This window comes from Medicago sativa, chromosome 2, assembly GCF_051527215.1.
Source record: "Medicago sativa cultivar Bolivia chromosome 2, Bolivia_mono, whole genome shotgun sequence".
Classification (NCBI taxonomy): domain Eukaryota; kingdom Viridiplantae; phylum Streptophyta; class Magnoliopsida; order Fabales; family Fabaceae; genus Medicago; species Medicago sativa.
Window position 1 is genome coordinate 52,232,331 of NC_140750.1, and position 17,797 is coordinate 52,250,127.

Below are 17,797 nucleotides of genomic sequence, written 5' to 3' on the forward strand. Positions count from 1 at the left end.
AAATATTTGTGCTTTGAAAATACGATTTCTATGTCGATTGATATGGCTCAAATGATGGATCATCTCATTACACACTATGTTTTTCCACCACTACAACCACTCCTATTACTTATTGTTGCTTCGTTGCTTCATATTTAAAGTTTCATGTATCTATTTTATTATTTTATGTTTGTGTATGTTACATTTGATTGTTTTGATGTATCATCCCTTTTCGAAATTTTGTAGACTATGATTTATACAGAAATTAATATGTACTCTATTTTACTTTGATTTTTTTTATCAGTGATTTGTTTATACTTTTAATTTTACTAATATCCATAAGGATTAAAACTCAGAATGTTTGTTAAAATTGATTAAAATCATGCATAAGAATAGATGACTATTCAAATTGCATTTATATTACTAAAATATGATTTGAAAACGTGTTTAATACATTATCAAGTTCATGAACCAATTCATGATGACAATGAAATGATTCATAAGATTTCCTTATGTTAAAATGTAAACTAAGAAAAATAACAATTTCTCACTTCACACCAACTAAGTTATTATCTGCCTATAGATCTATCCAGAACACTAAATCAACACTTACATTCAAGGAATTCTAATACAACTAACAAACAAGGTAATGAAAAGGGGTTTGTATATTAATTTCTTCAAAGATGTCAAAGTAAAGAAATACTACATATCATAACAAGTTTCATTTCTTTCATTCCATACTATTATATTCCATACTACCTAATTGTTCAACTCATGCAATTTCCAAAATTCGTATGTATTAACTTTGATCCTATAAATTTTTCAATAAAAAATTAGCCTATGGTAATTATAATTTCTAAACAAATGTGTCGCCATATTATTTTATGCATGATTTATACAACTAGGTTTTTAAATCATTTCTAACTACTATTTCTATTTGGAAATGTTTCTATTCACTAAAATGAAAGGTTAAAATAGAAATAAAAAATATATATTTAAATTTTAACAAATAAAGAAAAATGGAATTTGATGATCATCAAGATTCTTAAGAGACATCTTTACTAAAGTTAACTGGTGATCGGAGTGAGTGAAAGAGAAAAGCATGACAAATTAATGTACCTTATAGTCATCCAAAAATAATTTTAATTTTATTGTTGGCTACTTATAAATCATAAAGGCCACCAACTCTTAATTTTTTTCTTTTATAAGCTAACAATCGTTTATCTGAAGTTAATAAAGTATGAAATAGTTGCTTATAAATTGATAAATTTTCTTATTTGTTACGTGAAAAGGAGGAATAATATGGCTCGAATCCCACATTATTTTTATGCTTTCATCATCTTTCTTTATCTATTTCATGTTGCAACCATTAACCGTAAGTATCTTTTTACACAACTTCCAATCCAAATTTATCTTAATTATGTACAATATTTTATCACCTTTTAGTAACTTTTATTTTTTCCCATTAGGCTTCTTGTATCGAATTGGTTGTGATACTAGCAATGATTGTCCAAGTTACATGTGCCCCCCTCCTCTAACTCCACGGTGCACTAAATTTTATTGTAAATGCATGTAAGAAAAACTAATCATATGTTACTTTTATGCATGTAACTATATTTGTAAGTCATAATGTTGGTACTACTATAATTTCTCTCAAATCTTTATTTAGGCTTGTTTGAATTTTCAATTTATTTAAGAATACTAAAAGTGTATTGCATATTATTTAAGTATGTTAATTTTATTCACTCTTGTAAGAAGTGGATAATTGAATAAATAATTATAGACGATCAATTTATTCTAATTTTATATTTTGAATAAGATTTTTTTATAGCTATATGTAAATATTAGCGTGTATTTTAATCGAATTCATTGAGAACAAATTTCTGATAACACTGTTATTCTTGTGTCAAAAACACAGTTAAGGGTAGTTGTGAGAACCCTTTAATGTGAAAATGTTTAAATTTATTAAGCATGTGTATCAATGAATTAAAAAACATTAAGTAACGGTGTTATAATTGGAAAAAAAAAATCATTTTGAGTGTAATAAAACTAAGGAGAATGCTAACCAATGCCCTAAGGGCAATGGTTAAGCATCTAAAACAAAAGTAACATCTTATGTTTTCAAGACAAAATTTCTATTTGTAGGTTCCTTAACCATTGCCCTGAGGGCACTGGTTAGCAAAACCCTAAAACTAATTAGTGAAAAAATTGTCTTGATGTATGTATTTAATACAAAAGCATATCAATCAACTATTGGTCTTCATGATAACAATTAAATAGTTAAAGTCTAAGTTGCAACCTGTAAATAACTCGTCATCAACCACGCAAAGGAAAAGAAAGGGGGGAGCTCATATAAAAATACTCATTGTGAGAGTAACAATAGGCTCACTAAACACAAGTACAGATTACATAAGACAAATTTATGCATGGTATAACCACTTACGATTTATAAAATTCTCACAAAAAATTACACTTAAACTAAACCATTACGTTTAACAAAGTCATTTTATTGATTAGTAATACATATACCGATTATGTAAATTCATCGAAAAAAATTAAATGTCAATGAGTTGTATGAAATATTGTTTTAATTATTACTCGTTATTGATTCCAATTTAAACTTGTCAAACTCAAAGTAATTCATCATAACATTGAGAATATTCCTACGTAAGAAGCTTCTTATATGTGTGAATAGTTTATGGAACATATTCCATCCCCTTTTCAAATTGGAAGGTGACAACAAAAGGCTTCTCAAGTTAGATGTCTTCTAAGAAAGTTTAAACTTTTGACATAAAGTTTTTTTTTCAAGAAGGTTAAATTAAAAACATTTTAGAAACCTATTGTAAATTATAACAACAAATTTAATTCAAATATGAATATAATAAATACACCGAAGATGAAAATTAGTACTAAGTTTCTTTCACCTAATGTTTGTGGTTTTTTCCAAATATCATTTTTAAACATCTCTAGGTTTATCCCAACATCCTCTTATAACAACTTAAAGTCCCTCTATGTTTTCTTTCATATAATTTCTTTGAAAGATGTCGACACAATCATCGCAACCCTTGATAAAAACAATGATATAAAATCTTAATACAATTTACAAATGGTTATTTATTTTTGTATCATAAATACTATCTCATTACCCCAAGTAGTGTACAATAAATTGGTATTTGTTTTTCACATTTTCTAACATTTGAGAAAGTTGAATATGATAGGAATATTGTACAATAAAGGTATTTGTTTTTCACATTTTCTAACATTTGAGAAAGTTGAATATGATAGGAATATTGTTCTTCAAGAAAAATCATTTGAATCTCGCATTAGTATCTTCCAATAATTTTTGTCATTTTAAAGAAACACATTTTTACACCCTCTACTTAGAAAATCTTTGTTGGAGTCTACTGTAAGACATGAACAAGAAATTAAGAGTGTTTATATCCTCAAGGATGGCGCTCTGTCGGTTGAAGGGAGGGATTTGAAGAACAGGTTGGACGCGTTCGTCGGAAGGCTTGAAAGGATTTGGTTTCCTCAAATCATTTTATTGATACTCGACTTATCTTGAGTACTAATCTGACGAAAGAGGATAGGATTTGGTTTCTCTCTTCATAATTCTTTATTATGCTTTAACGTTATGCCTGCAATGGCGTCGGTTCTTGTTAATGGGTGTCCGACGAAAGAGTTTCCTATTGAGCGGGGCCTTCGTCAGGGGGACCCTTTATCGCCATTCTTTTTTTTTGTTGGCGGCTGAAGGCTTTAATGTATTGATGAAAGCAGTGGTGGAGGCAAATTTATTTCACGGTTATGGCATAGGCAGTGGTAATGATGTCCGCTTAACTCACCTTCTGTTTGCTGATGATACCCTTATTATTGGTGAAAAAACTTGGTTGAATGTGCGTTCTATGCGGGCTGTTTTGATTTTGTTTGAGGAGGTGTCAGGTTTAAAAGTTAATTTTCATAAGATCATGCTGACTGGTGTGAATATATCTGATTCTTGGTTGATGGAGGTGGCGTCAGTGTTGAATTGTAGGAGAGGATCTATTCCTTTTGTTTACTTGGGGCTTCCTATAGGAGGGGACTCGAGAAAGTTGAGTTTTTGGAAATCGGTTGTGAACCGTATTCTGGCTCGACTGTCATCTTGGAAAAATAAATTTTTGTCTCTTGGTGGCAGTCTGGTTCTTCTGAAGTCTGTCCTGTCCTCTCTGCAGGTTTACTTTCTTTCATATTTCAAAGCCCAACCCCTGCAGGTATAATTTCTTCTATTAAATCTATATTTAAAAGTTTTTTTTTTGGGAGGGTGTGAGGTGAATAGGAAAATAGCTTGGATTAAGTGGGACTCGATCTGTCTATCAAAGGAGGATGAGGGTTGGGGGTTAGGAGGATGGGAGCTTTTAATTTTTCTCTGTTAGGTAAGTGGTGGTGGAGAATGCTTTCGGAGAAAGGGAGTTTGTGGTATCGTGTGTTGAAATCCCGCTATGGTGATGTTGGGGGGCAGCTTAGGGAGGGAGGTAGAGATTCGTCGGTTTGGTGGAGGATGATGTGTCGTATCCGTGAAGGGTTTGGTGGGGGAGTGGGGAATTGGTTTGAGGATAACATTAGGCGTGTCGTCGGGGATGGTCGGGAAACTCTGTTTTGGTATGACAAGTGGATAGGAGACATGCCGTTGAAAGTGAGGTATCCTCGCCTTTTTGATTTGGCGGTGGAAAAGGAGTCATCGGTTGGAGAGATGAAGGGGCGAGGTTGGGGAATTGATGTAGGGACGTGGGTGTGGAGGCGTCGTTTGTTTGCGTGGGAGGAGGAGTCCGTGAGGGAGTATTCTTTGTTATTACATGATATTGTTTTGTAGGACACTGTTCATGACACTTGGCGGTGGGTACTAGATCCTATCTCTGGCTACACTGTTCGGGGAGTCTACCATTATTTTACTACCACAGATGATATGGTGGACATGTCTATTGTTGATGACGTTTGGTATAAATAAGTATATCCCCTCGATGGTATCTTTATTGGCATGGCGACTCTTTCGTAATCGCATTCCAACTAGAGACAACCTGTTGCTTCGCGGGGTTCTTCCTTCTTCAGATTCGACGTGTGTGGTTGGCTGTGCTTGTATTGAAACATCGAATCACTTGTTCCATCATTGTACGAGTTCAGCTGATCTTTGGGGGTTGGTCTGGAATTGGTTGGGCATTTCTTTTGTGCATGATCATGAGCTTCGACATCATTTTCTTCAGTTTACTAAAATAAAATGGCGGGTATGCCATTCTCTACTCAGTTATTCTTAAGAATTATTTGGTTTGCAACTATTTGGGTCCTTTGGAAGGAAAGGAATAACCGGATCTTTCAAAATACGATTTCATCTCCTTTTACTCTCATTGAAAAAGTTAAACTCCATTCATTCCTTTGGCTGAAATCGAAACAGGTGGCTTTTGTTTATGCTTACCACGATTGGTGGAAACACCCAATTTTTTGTATGGGTGTTATTATGTAATTTGTTTTGACTGGTGATCAGTTTTGGTTACATAACTCTGTAAATATGTGTCAATGATCCTTCTTTGCACACCTTATGCGGAGGGAATTACTGTTGGTTTTGTATTATATATATATCTTTTTGATTTGTTCAAAAAAAAAACGTTATGCCTTGTTCACCAAACTCAGCACAAAAAAAGATATTTAATATTAAAATAGACAACTAAATTATACTTTTTAGGCTTAAATGCACTTTTCACCCCCTATGTTTCAAAAAGTTGCGATTTTGGCCCCCTTTAAAAAAAATGGATATTTTGACCCCCTAACTTTTGGCCTTCTTTTGATTAGCTGATTTTGATGGAGATTATGACAATTTCTCAATCTCTGAAGGTGTAGACTGGCATGGGGATAAAAGGACGCTGATAAGTGGACTCCAAACTGGCATGATGTAACTTTTGGCCCCCCTAAAGAAGGATCCACTTATCAGTTTGGAATCCACTTATCATGTCAGTTTGGACACCAAGCAAGTTTGGACTCCACTTATCAACATCCTTCTATCCCCATGTTAGTTTACACCATCAGAGACTGAGAAATTGGCATAAAATCAGCTAATCAAAAGAGGACCAAAAGTTAGGGGGTCAAAATATCCATTTTTTTAAAGGGGGCCAAAATCGCAACTTTTTGAAACATAGGGGATGAAAAGTGCATTTAAGCCTACTAATTATTGTTAAATGAAAATCTAATCAAAATAATGAAAGATGATAACGGAGGCCATCACAAACAAATCCAAACACTCATATAGACGATAATGTTTGCCAAGGGTGTATTCAATTGAGATTTTATGGGATTTTAAAAGATTTTTTAAAAATAAAAAAGTCTTGTGGTATTCAATTAAGACAATCAAGATTAGTTTTTAAATGCAACGAAATTCGATGATATTCAAATGAGATTTTCCCTAACTTATAAAATGTCTCTTGGTATCCAAAATTATGTAGATTTTAATAGATTCTTTTGTATAATGGATTTTGTGAGACTTTTTAGTTGAAAATACACATAACATGCTCACTACAACATTTTTGGCTTTAGGCAACGAAACTTTAGCCCACGACTGAACAACCGTTGGCTAAAGTGGTAATAGCCACGGATTTCTGCATGTTGACAGAACGTGTTACGAGAATGTGTTACGAGATAACAAGTATCTCAGTTTCTAAGAACAATTGTAAGTTTAAACCAACTTGCCATGACTATAGACTATTTTTTTTTAAGAATATGACCATCGTGAAGTCAGTTGATGATTCAATTGTTACTTTTTAAGCATTCAAATTCACATCTTATGATCAAATTTTTAAAGCTAAGAATGAAGATTCACACCTAATTTGTATTTTTTTAAGGAGTCAAATTTTTTTTTTAATGATATTATTAGGGTATTAGCTGCAAAGGGAAAACTCACAGAATACAAAAGCGGAATCCAATCAACCAATTATATGCATCTGGAGTTGGATGATCTTGAGAAAATATTATTTAATGTTTTTTTTGACAAAATTATTTAATGTTTTTGTTCCACATTGATAACTTATGTGATTTATAATTTAAATTATTTGCAGAGGAAGGGAAAAACTCATGTGCACACTATATGTGAAGAATATGTAAATCAACTTATTGACTTTATGTTTGAAAATGCAGATGTACCCATTATGTTGATATTGCAGTTGGCTAAGTTTAAATTATTGTCGCACATATCAAATAAAGAGCATGAATGTACATAACCAGTGCCATAGCATGGCTAACTCGAAGCGATATTGTTGGGTATTTGTGTTGGCTGCATTATTGCTAAAACAAATACCCTTGTTTTGTAAGTTGGAACCAATGTTCCAGCATGTGGTTAGGCGACTCTGTAAGATGTTGGATACATTGTTTCAACATCTTGGCACGGTTCAGTGTGCCTGAGTTCTCGCCTTTGTGTACGCGCGTATTTTATCGTTTAAGGAAACCTTATTTCCTTTACTTACTGGCCAAGCAACGCGCATATCATCTAAGAATCAGCTGTGAAATATTTCTAAAGTAGATATTTTATTTTAGGAAATATTTGTTATTATTTGGAACGCTCCTATAAATGTTCTGACATTTTAGGACTTTCCAGATTTGTTCTGATTCTTGTTTTGCAGGTTAAGCTGAACCGATCTACAAGTTTACTGAAGCCCAATGAATTATTTAGCCCAAGCTGCTTCAGTATAAAAGGAAGACTTCAAGACCTAATTGATTATTCAAGCCGTCATACTAAAAAGTTTAGATTTTTAGGGTTTGAGTCTTCATGTATTCTGTTCTTGTGTCGTTTGTGATGCAAGTCTAGAATCTTTACTGTGTTCCTTTCTTGTGTCGTCTGTGATACTTGTTTAGGACTATTTGTGTGAGTTTGATACTCTTGTGCACTAAACCGAAGTTGTGAAACAAGGTTTGGTTGTTTGTGTTGCAAGGTAACTTCTATTCTGTTGTGTTTGAGGTCTGATAGGTCACTGGGGCAATGACTGACCATTAGGATAGTGAGATGGGATCTCAGATCTAGGAGTTCCTAGGTTGAAGTCTATACGGGTAGGTCCTAGGTCATATAGTGTAAATGAGGAGTTTGCTGAGAAGCTATTGAATAAGGACTACACTAGTGGATTTCCTTCCTGGCTTGGTAGCCCCCAGATGTAAGCGTGTTGTGCTGAACTGGGTCAACAAACTCACTGTGTTCTTTACTTTTCTATCCTTTATTTTCTTGTTTTATTTCTGTTCTATCGCTCAATGTTGTAACATTAACTGGAACATTGTAAACGTTAAAACATCTGACAGAACATATAAAACAAGTGCGCCAGAATTTCAGATATAAATATTGACTACCAAAACACTATCGAAAAGGACAACAGACGAAGTGTGAGTACACTACAGAAGCAAAAACTACGACTTAAGCATACATCAGCCGAGAGACTCCTATAACGAACAACAACAAAAATATAAAACAAAGATCAAAACTAGTTAAATCTGGAAAATACTTGGGTGACATAATGTCACCGTGACATTAAATATGGGCCACACAAAGGTGTTGTGTTGTGTGGCTCAGATGTGTTGTATGTGTTGTATGGCCCAGATGTTGTGTGACAATGTGTGTTGTGTGGCCCAGATTTAATGTCACGGTGACATTATGTCACCCAAGTGCTTCCCGTTAAATCTAGAGCATATGAAATCTACAGAAAATGACCCCTATACAACGACCATATTGCCATAAGAAAATCATAGGGGTGAAATTATGACACCTAAAACAAGTACCTTTTAACTGCCTCATGTACAACAACTAGTAAACCGCAATCCCAACCACTAGAAATGATCCAGAAATGCACACCGTTTAGACACCACAACACAGAAGAAAACACTTCAAATACCAATGAAACAATGCTGACACGATAGCAGCACGATCATTTTATAAGCACATACAAATACATCAAGGAACCACAATTAAAAGACAACGATCAAAGACCAACAAAGGAATTAGTTAACATAAAAAAAACACAAAACCCATGTCCAAGAGTCAATAACAACAAAAAATGCACCACAACTCTAGAATATGCAAATAGCTTCTTAAAACCACAAAATTGTCTTGCCAACCTTACTATAAAACCATCTTAAATATTATTCGCTTCCATTTTCAATACTAGCATTAAAACCCACTAAAGCATAACACTTGATCTAAATCTTTATTATAACATGTTACTATGACGATGAAGAAGACAGTGCCAACACATCTGGTTGCCAAAATCATTCATTCTCACATAGAAGATTTCCTATATAGGCACACACTAATAACGCAAGATCATTTTTTTGTTTTTTTGACAGAACTCATATAAGCCACTTTTTTTTGTTGTAATTCAGTTCTATATTTGAAAAAACTATTTACTTCAAATCTTTTTTTTCTATCAATAACTCCTAACCAGTTCTCAACCAAAAAAAAAAAAACATCTAGAAGTAACGAACAAGACTATAACATTCACAAACCTTGTAAAGTATAAATAAATAGTGTTAGACGTGCAAATGAAGGAACAATTGAAAATATTGAATACAAGTTATGGGTGAGGATCAATGCTTGGAAGGTTCGAGTCATACCATCATCATCATCATATCTCACAACTTACAAGAATTCGAAACAAACAAAGGGAAAACAATTCAAAATATTAACAAGGACGTACACATGACCCACGTGCTGGTTAGAATGGACAGCTCTGATACCAATAATGTGACACCCTAAATTCTAAAATAATTTACTTGATATTTGTAAAATTTAAGTCACTTTGAACCATTAAAATTGTAGATTTTCAAAAACTTTGTAGATTTTCAAAAACTTTTTCCAATAAAGACATCACAATTCATACATGCAATTCATACTCGATTATATAAAAAGTTAATAATATCCCTAAAAGTTCTCATTTTTCGTAATAGAAGATGGTGATGACAACAAAACTCACCCTCCATACCAAATAGGCTTTATTCAGCTGCATTTTCTGCTTTTTTGTCAGATAGGATATTACTCCCTCCGTTTCAAAATGAGTGTCGCTTTAGCCAAAAAAATTTGTTTCAAAATGAGTGTCGCTTTACATTTCCAATACAACTTTAATTTTTTTCTTCCAACTTTACCCTCTCCAACTTTTCTCTCACACAATTTTCAATGCAACTTTAATTTTGTCTTTTTCTTATAAAGTAAGGGCAGTTTAGTAAAAGCGTTATATCCAATGATTATTTCATTCTATTTCTTAATCTGTGTGTCAAAGCCTAAAGCGACACTCATTTTGAAACGGAGGGAGTAGTAGTTAATATTGCATTTTTAAAACAATGAAAATAGATTGCAAAAGTTTCAGATGACTGCATAAACATACCAACTTTTTTTGTCACGTATTATATATCTGCACACCTTCATTAAATAGATTAAAATGAAAAGAATAGTATAATAGTTTGGAGAATTAGACTAAAACCCAAGGTAACAAATCAGAAGGTAACAAGCAACTACCACAAAAATTTGCAAAGAAAACCAATAGCATAATACCTTTAAGAAGAAGAAAAGAGTGTAATACGCACAACAATCAACAAAGGAGATACATAATCAACCAAATATATAAAGCTATTTCTACGTCGGCACCTCTATATCAGTAGCTAGAAGTAAGTCTTCCAAGGTCACTGGTTTTAAACACACTAAAAAAAAAAAAAATCAGTTTAGCCGAATAATATCATTCTTGAAATAATCCATAATAGTAGTTAATATAATTTTAGCCAAATAATATTAAAAAACTAGTCCCACCAAAACATGTGAAATGAGTTTCATCAAAAGCAGTAGAGACAGTACTTGGACATCGATTCTCTAAAAGCTCTGTGTATTGATTTGGTTCACACTTTTCAGGTGAAGCATATGCACCAGTGCAACAATACTTTGGCTCTCTAGTGGTATAACACGGACTCTTGCAAGCAATTTTTCTCCCTTCGTCGCTATACACAGCCAACCAATCAGGACATTGATCCAACAAATTCATATCGCACATGATTTCCTGACATTCGGAATCTAATGGGGTTAATGTAACAGGCAAACTAAAACCATCTGTAAGGTCCACTTTATAGGAACTACTACCACCTTTTGGAACTAAATTGAATTTCACTTGAGTCACAGGTGGGTGTGGTTCCTTGTAATGGCAATGAATATTATTAGTACCACAATCTCCAATAGCACAATGAAAGCTACTATTAGGGTTTCCACTACATCTAGTTCTTACCCATATTGTGCCTGACCATGAATCAGGGACTTTGAGATTATATTGTTCTTCAGGTTCCAATTTGATACCAGTTGGAACCACTCTTGGCCCTGTCCTTGTATAAATAGCTGGCCAAATTGTTTCATAACCACCATTTGTAATTAGCATACTTACTCCACCAGCATATGGGTTAGGTCTAGCCTTTCCTTTTGAAATCAAAATAATAAAAAATATTATAAAAGACATAAACATTGGACCAAGCATTGAAGACATTGACAATGTTGTTTTCTTTCGTTTGTTTCTTTTCTAATCTACATATAATAATATATATTAAGGTCTAAATAGAGGTCTCTTAATCAACCTTGGAAAGAAAGTTTACATGGCAAGAATGCAAAATATAGGAAATAAAGTTTTCATGGCAAGAATACAAAATATGGAAGAAAAAAATATTAAGAAAGTTTTATCAAATCAATTTAAAATCCCATAAAATCCTAATACAATACAGTCTCCTTAGTTCAAAGAATCACATATTATACCAATCAAGTTAAATGCAATAAAAGACATTACTTAATATGTCATTTATAATATGATTATAAATAATATGCATTCTTTAATTAAAAAGGGAAATAAAAAAAAATTCTTACATAGTAAACATACAAATAATGACAGAAAATGATTAATCATATATCAAATTTCTAGAAAAAAAGGAAATAAAATCGAAAATTAAATGACATAAACATAAGGCATTACATAGCATGCATTTCAGAAATATAGAAAATTAAAAAAAAATTAAGAACTTAAAATGGATTATAATAACTGAAAAGTCTGGTATTCCAGCACAAGGAGTGCCAAAAAACCAGAAAGGAAAGTATCAAATTACATCAAATGTCAAAAAAAGCAAGGATTGAAAAAGAGGTCGAAGCAAACTTGTTACAAAGTGATTCCCATACAAGTTAAATGGATAAGCCACAACAAATGATAGGTACAAGCAAATTTAATGTGGTTCGTTTTCAGCCACCAATATGTTTGAAGCTTAACTTTGTAACGAAGTTGTTGTAACCAGACCTCTTTTTAGCGAAAAACTGAAGCATTTCTTTCACACCAAATCACCCACACGCATGAGATCCAAATAAGCTGAGCGGATATTTTTTTGAAAAACCGCCTAAATTTCGAAATTGAAGTAAGTGATATGCGACATGTTCTTGATGCACTGTAATGAGTCCAAGCCAATTAAAGATACCATGCGAATTTTTTCGAAAAAAAGTCGCAAGAAAGGAATAGGTGATCAATGTCCTACATCATGCCACAATCACCCAGACAAAATTGAACATTAGGTTGAAGAACGTGCCTTCTAAATAAATTGTTCGTGTTAGGTAAACAATTATGAAGCAGATGCCAAGCAAAAAGGCTGACCTTCTGGCGAACCTCCTTGTTCCAAATTTTGTTTGTTTGAGCAGTTACCAATATGTTGACCGATGACAACAAGTAATTATAAGGACTTGCAACATTGTATTTGTGGAAACATGTGAATGCCAAATCCATTTGTCAGGAAGATTAGGCTCCAAAACAATATTAATTAAAATGTCACTGCACTCCCTAACCTGCTCCTCCTTCCAAGCTAATAACCTTCGCATCCACTTCCAAGCCTCACCATCCTCCGCTCACTCAAGAGTGCACATTTCAACCACTGTTTCCATTTTCTGTCACTAATTTCCATTGCTAATTTTGTTTTTTCTGGTAGTGAAAACTCCGCTATAGATCCAACAAGAAGAGAGCATGACAAAAACTAAGGGCAACACCACTAACGCACTATACACGCATTGAAGAATGAATACTAAGGAAATAGATGATGGTGAAACTCTCCTCATTTACTCCATCATGGGAGGGCTTTGATGACAAGTTTGGCAAGTGCACCAAATTGTAACATGTAATAACGTAGTGAGTTAGATTCTCCACAAGGATTGTCGTTCAACATGGAGATTTACTAAACTTATCCATTAAAAAATGAAATAATGGTTTTATGGCTTGTGTGAACTGTGAAAACTGAATATTATATTTCAGAGATAAATAATGTACAACTACTAATGTGTTTATAAAAGCTATTATAACCTAATGGGTCTGACTAATGACTAATGGGCCAATTACAAATTACTAATAATAATATTAAAACTTCACTATTTACAACACCCCCTCAAGTCGGTGAATGATTATCTATCATTCTGATCTTGGAAACAATTTTTTCACAGTTTTGGTTGTTCAATCCTTTAGTTAGAAGATCTGCAAGATTGCCTTGGGAAGAGATACATGGAGTGCAAATTAGACCACTATCTAATTTTTCTTTTATGAAATGTCTCTTAACTTCAATATGTTTGGTTCTATCATGTTGCATTGGATTGTGAGTTATGCTAATATCAAATTTATTATCACAATAAAGTCTCATTGGTTCATCACTCTTTATCCTCAAGTCTTTTAGGTTGCTTTTAGCCATAGTAGTTCACATTTCCCTTGTGTCATTGCCCTGAACTCTGCTTCAGCACTAGATCTAAATACCACAATGTTTTTTTTACACTTCCAAGTCACGAGATTACCATCCAGAAAAGTGCAATAGCCTGTAGTTGATCTCCTATCCACAATTGACCCTGCACAGTCAACATCAGTATATGCTTCAAGTTTTATGCTTCCATTTCATTCAAACAATATCCCTCTACCTGGGGTTCCTTTCAAATATTGAACAATCCGGAGTGCAACTTGATTGTGAATCTCATTTGGTTGGTGCATGAATTGGTTGACTTGGCTTACATCAAAGGCAACATCAAGTCTAGTATGTGATAAATATATAAGTTTGTCGACTAACCATTTCCTTATCAACCTGAATATCTTCTTATGCATTCCCGAACTTTACATTTAGATCAATTGGTGTACTTGTAGGCATGCATGCAACCTTTCTAGTCTCTTACAGAAGATAAGTAATATATTTCTCCTGGGATATGAAAATTACTTTCTTACAGTTGGCCACTTTAAATCCCATAAAATACTTCAATTTTCCCAAGTTCTTAATCTAAAATACATTGGCCTAGTTGGGCTAATAATTGTTGCTCCTCTTCATCATCACTAGTTACTATAATGTTGTCGACATAAACCAATAACATTGTTACTCCCCCTGAATCAAATTGTTTGAAAAATAAAGTATGGTCTCCTTGGCTTTGTTTGAAGTCCAAACGTATCATAACTTTAGTGAATCTCCCAAACCATGGTCGTGGCGATTGCTTTAACCCATATAAATCCTTTTTTAACTTGCACACGATATTGACGCTGACAGCAGTACGTCCATGGTATCCAGGAGGTACGCCCATGTAGATCTCTTCTTCTAGATTCCATGAAGAAAATCATTTTTTTTACATCAAATTGGTTCAAGTTCCAATTGTAGTTAGCTGCTAATGATAGTATCACCATAACAATATTCATTTTTGCAACTGGCACTACAAAAAAAAGGCCATTTTCGAACGGAATTTCAGATGGTTTTGTGACGAAATTTATGGACATTTCCCACGGATTTCGGATGGAATTTGGACAGACATGGTGTTGTCCGGAAAAAAACGCGTCACAAATAATAATTCCGTCCCAAATATATTTCAGATGGATTTCGTACGATTTTCACACAAATTCTGAATTTTAAGTCTGTGGGATATTGGACTAAAATTTGAACGAATTTTGGAAGGAATTAAGTTTAATTTCCGACGGATTTCGGATGGAATTAAGTTTAATTTCCTACAGATTTCAGACAGAATTAAGTTATAATTTCCTACGCAATTCAGACGGAATTCAGTTAAAACTTCCTACTATTTTCGAACAGATTTAAGTTAAATTTTCCAGTGACTTTTAGACGGAGTTAAGCAAACCTATATATTCAATGATGACTTTAAATTTCAATGCTCAACACTTTTCTAACAAAATTATGGGCTTATTTGCAAGAGAACTGCCACAAATCTAATAATTTAATTTTCTTTAAATTCAAAACCGTAAAATTTATATCCAATAACAAATACAAGATTCAAATAAAAATAAATAAAAATTCAAGAGTAAACAAATGCTCATTGTCTGAAACAAAATTATACAAACTAGATTCATATATGTGCTCAATGCTATAGCACAATATATCACAAAAAAATGACTAAATTGTTCATTAGTCAATACTCGAAAGTAAAGTAACACAAATTTGAGTAATACTTTGTTCAAAAAATTAAGTACTCGAACACGAGACAAACAGATACACACTCAAGTGAACTAGCAGCGACAGGGGCGATAACAACTTCCCTCAAAAAGTAAATAGCCAAAAAACAAGGTAAAGAGGTTTGGAAACATAACTCTGTTATACCCTAATTTTGGACCTAAAAATACTAGTCAATTTTTCTTTCCTTGCATTACAAGTCATTTGAACTGTCTCTGATCAATTCCATCTTTCTCTGCATTTTATTTCAGTATTCTTTGCAAAATTCACATGTAAGGGTATTTTAGTCATTTCCTATGTCAAATGTCTCTCAATCTTTCAAAACTTTGTTGTGTCCTTTCAAGTAGTTTGAATAAGTCTTTGTTTCATTCTATGTCAAAACCCTTTCCAAAAATTGCATTTGAAGTCATTTCGAGTCAGTTTTACCCCTAGGGGCATTTTAGTCTTTTCATGTGTTAAAACCCTGTTTAAATTCTAAAAAATTGTCCCTGAGTCTTTTAATTCGCTTGTATAAACTCTTGCTTTAATCCCTTGTTAAAAAAATCATTTTAAAAATTTCATCTAAGTCACTTTAGTCGTTTTTAGCCTCCAGGGGCATTTTGGTCGTTTCACATAATATTTCTGTTTCGTTTTAATCTGCTTTGTTGTTGTTAATCGTCTCGTTTTACGTTAATTTTCAATTTACTTTTTCAATTCAATTTTAGTTTTAATTTTCATTTTAGTCCGCGCACTTTTGTTATTTACGTTTTAATCCCTTTTAAGTTTGTTAGAGTCCAAGTGCCATGTGTCCAAATGCTATTGGTCCTTAAGAGTTTGTTACAAGTCCAAGTCCATGTGGCATTTCCTCATTGGTCCAAGCTTACCATGACACCTATATAAGTCAAAGTCTTGGTCAATTTTTCATAACCATTAATTATTTTTACACATCCACAAAAATCACAAAAAACCTTTTTCTTTCAATTTTCCCTCTTCTCTAACTAACTTTCTCATCCCCAACCACCTCCATCAACAACCTCTAACTAACTTTTCCTCCACCCTAACCAACCTAAACCACCACTTCCTCCACCCTAACCAACCTAAACCACCACTTCCTCCACCACTCAACCACATCTAACCACCACAATCCACTTCAATTCACCACCAAAACCATTACAATTTCATCTTCAACCTTCACCAATCCTCAAATTCTCATCCAAATTCCAAAATTCATCATGATTTCACAACAATCAAAACTGATTCTATCATTCAAATCCAACACAAATTCGTTTTCTTCACTTCCCACGCCGTAATTCCGTCGTTTCACGAATCCATCACCACAACAAGAACCGCAACCTTCAAACCTTCAACAATGGAGAAATCATGTGTTTCGTCGTTCGCTTCGATCAAAGGAACACCAGCACAAGTGCGAAGGCCTTCACCATCGTGAATTCAATTTTGTCCGATATCAACGCCGCATCGCAAAGAAAAACGGACAGCTCCATGCCGTGAACAAAGTTGCAGAAGAATCTGAACCTTCTCGTTCAAACTCCGCCGGAAAACCAATTCAATGGTGGCGGATCCTCCGTCCAGACTCAATCAACGCCGTTCTATGTGTTGCAAAGTTTCCGTGGCTTGAATATTGGGGATGGAAAGGGACAGTGACACCACTCGAATCACAGTTCGCCCCAGAGGAAGTTCAGAACGCTACCAAGCACGTCCAAGATGCTATCGCCGCCAAGAACAACGAACTCCATCAACTACGAAGCTTTCATCGATGACAACAACAACCTTGTTAGCCTCGCTCAGAAACTTCCTGAACAACTCTCTCACGATATCATGATTCCGTTTGGGAAAGCTGCGTTTTTTCCTGGTTGTTGATTCATACCAATGAGTTCATGGTTCAATTAGAGAAGCTCCTGATGGTGTCTCGACCTGGATCTTTTGGGAACTGCAGAAATTTGAAGCAGGACGTTCATTCTATTCCTAATCTGCCTATGATGGAGACTCCCATGGGCCTGGGCTTTGTTCTCACACATTGCCATATTTTTGCTGTATCTTTACTACCCGCACCCCATTTCTTACCAGGTAAATCCCTATTTGTCTCAATTTGCTTGATAAAATTTCTAAAAGCTTTTCTAGTTGTTTTTTGATACTTTTGTCAATTCTTGATGTACCTTACAGACCAAACCTTGATCACAAAATATAATTTTTATCTTGATTTTTAATTAGTACTTTGTATTCATTTTTTACTCGAATCTTGATAAAAATTTCTAAGTGTTTTGGAATGTTGATGTGGTCAATTTTTAGCACTTGATACTTGTTCTTTGGAATGTAGTTACATGTTAAAATCTACTTCAAAATAATGTGCGTTTGT

The 17,797-nt window shown here is 33.8% G+C and overlaps 1 protein-coding gene and 1 pseudogene across 1 annotated transcript; one reads left to right on the plus strand and one right to left on the minus strand.

The window, feature by feature from the left end:
• Positions 1-3,746: 3,746 nt before the first annotated feature.
• LOC146948785 (uncharacterized) lies at positions 3,747-4,960 on the plus strand. The gene is made up of 4 exons (XM_085748428.1): positions 3,747-4,095; positions 4,188-4,226; positions 4,389-4,744; positions 4,826-4,960. The coding sequence occupies exons 1-4, from the start codon at positions 3,747-3,749 to the stop codon at positions 4,958-4,960; spliced, it is 879 nt and encodes a 292-aa protein (XP_085604554.1).
• Positions 4,961-10,407: 5,447 nt separating this feature from the next.
• Positions 10,408-11,408, minus strand: LOC146948786 (thaumatin-like protein 1 pseudogene; annotated as a pseudogene).
• Between the last annotated feature and the right edge of the window lie 6,389 nt (positions 11,409-17,797).

What these genes read in the sequence shown, in the direction of transcription:
- LOC146948785 (XM_085748428.1), top strand. Translation starts at nt 3,747, where the DNA reads ATGAAAGCAGTGGTGGAGGCAAATTTATTTCACGGTTATGGCATAGGC. An exon ending in TTGGAAATCGGTTGTGAACC is followed by an intron (nt 4,096 to 4,187) that starts GTATTCTGGCTC and finishes TCCTCTCTGCAG; the next exon opens with GTTTACTTTCTTTCATATTT. An exon ending in TCAAAGCCCAACCCCTGCAG is followed by an intron (nt 4,227 to 4,388) that starts GTATAATTTCTT and finishes TTTCTCTGTTAG; the next exon opens with GTAAGTGGTGGTGGAGAATG.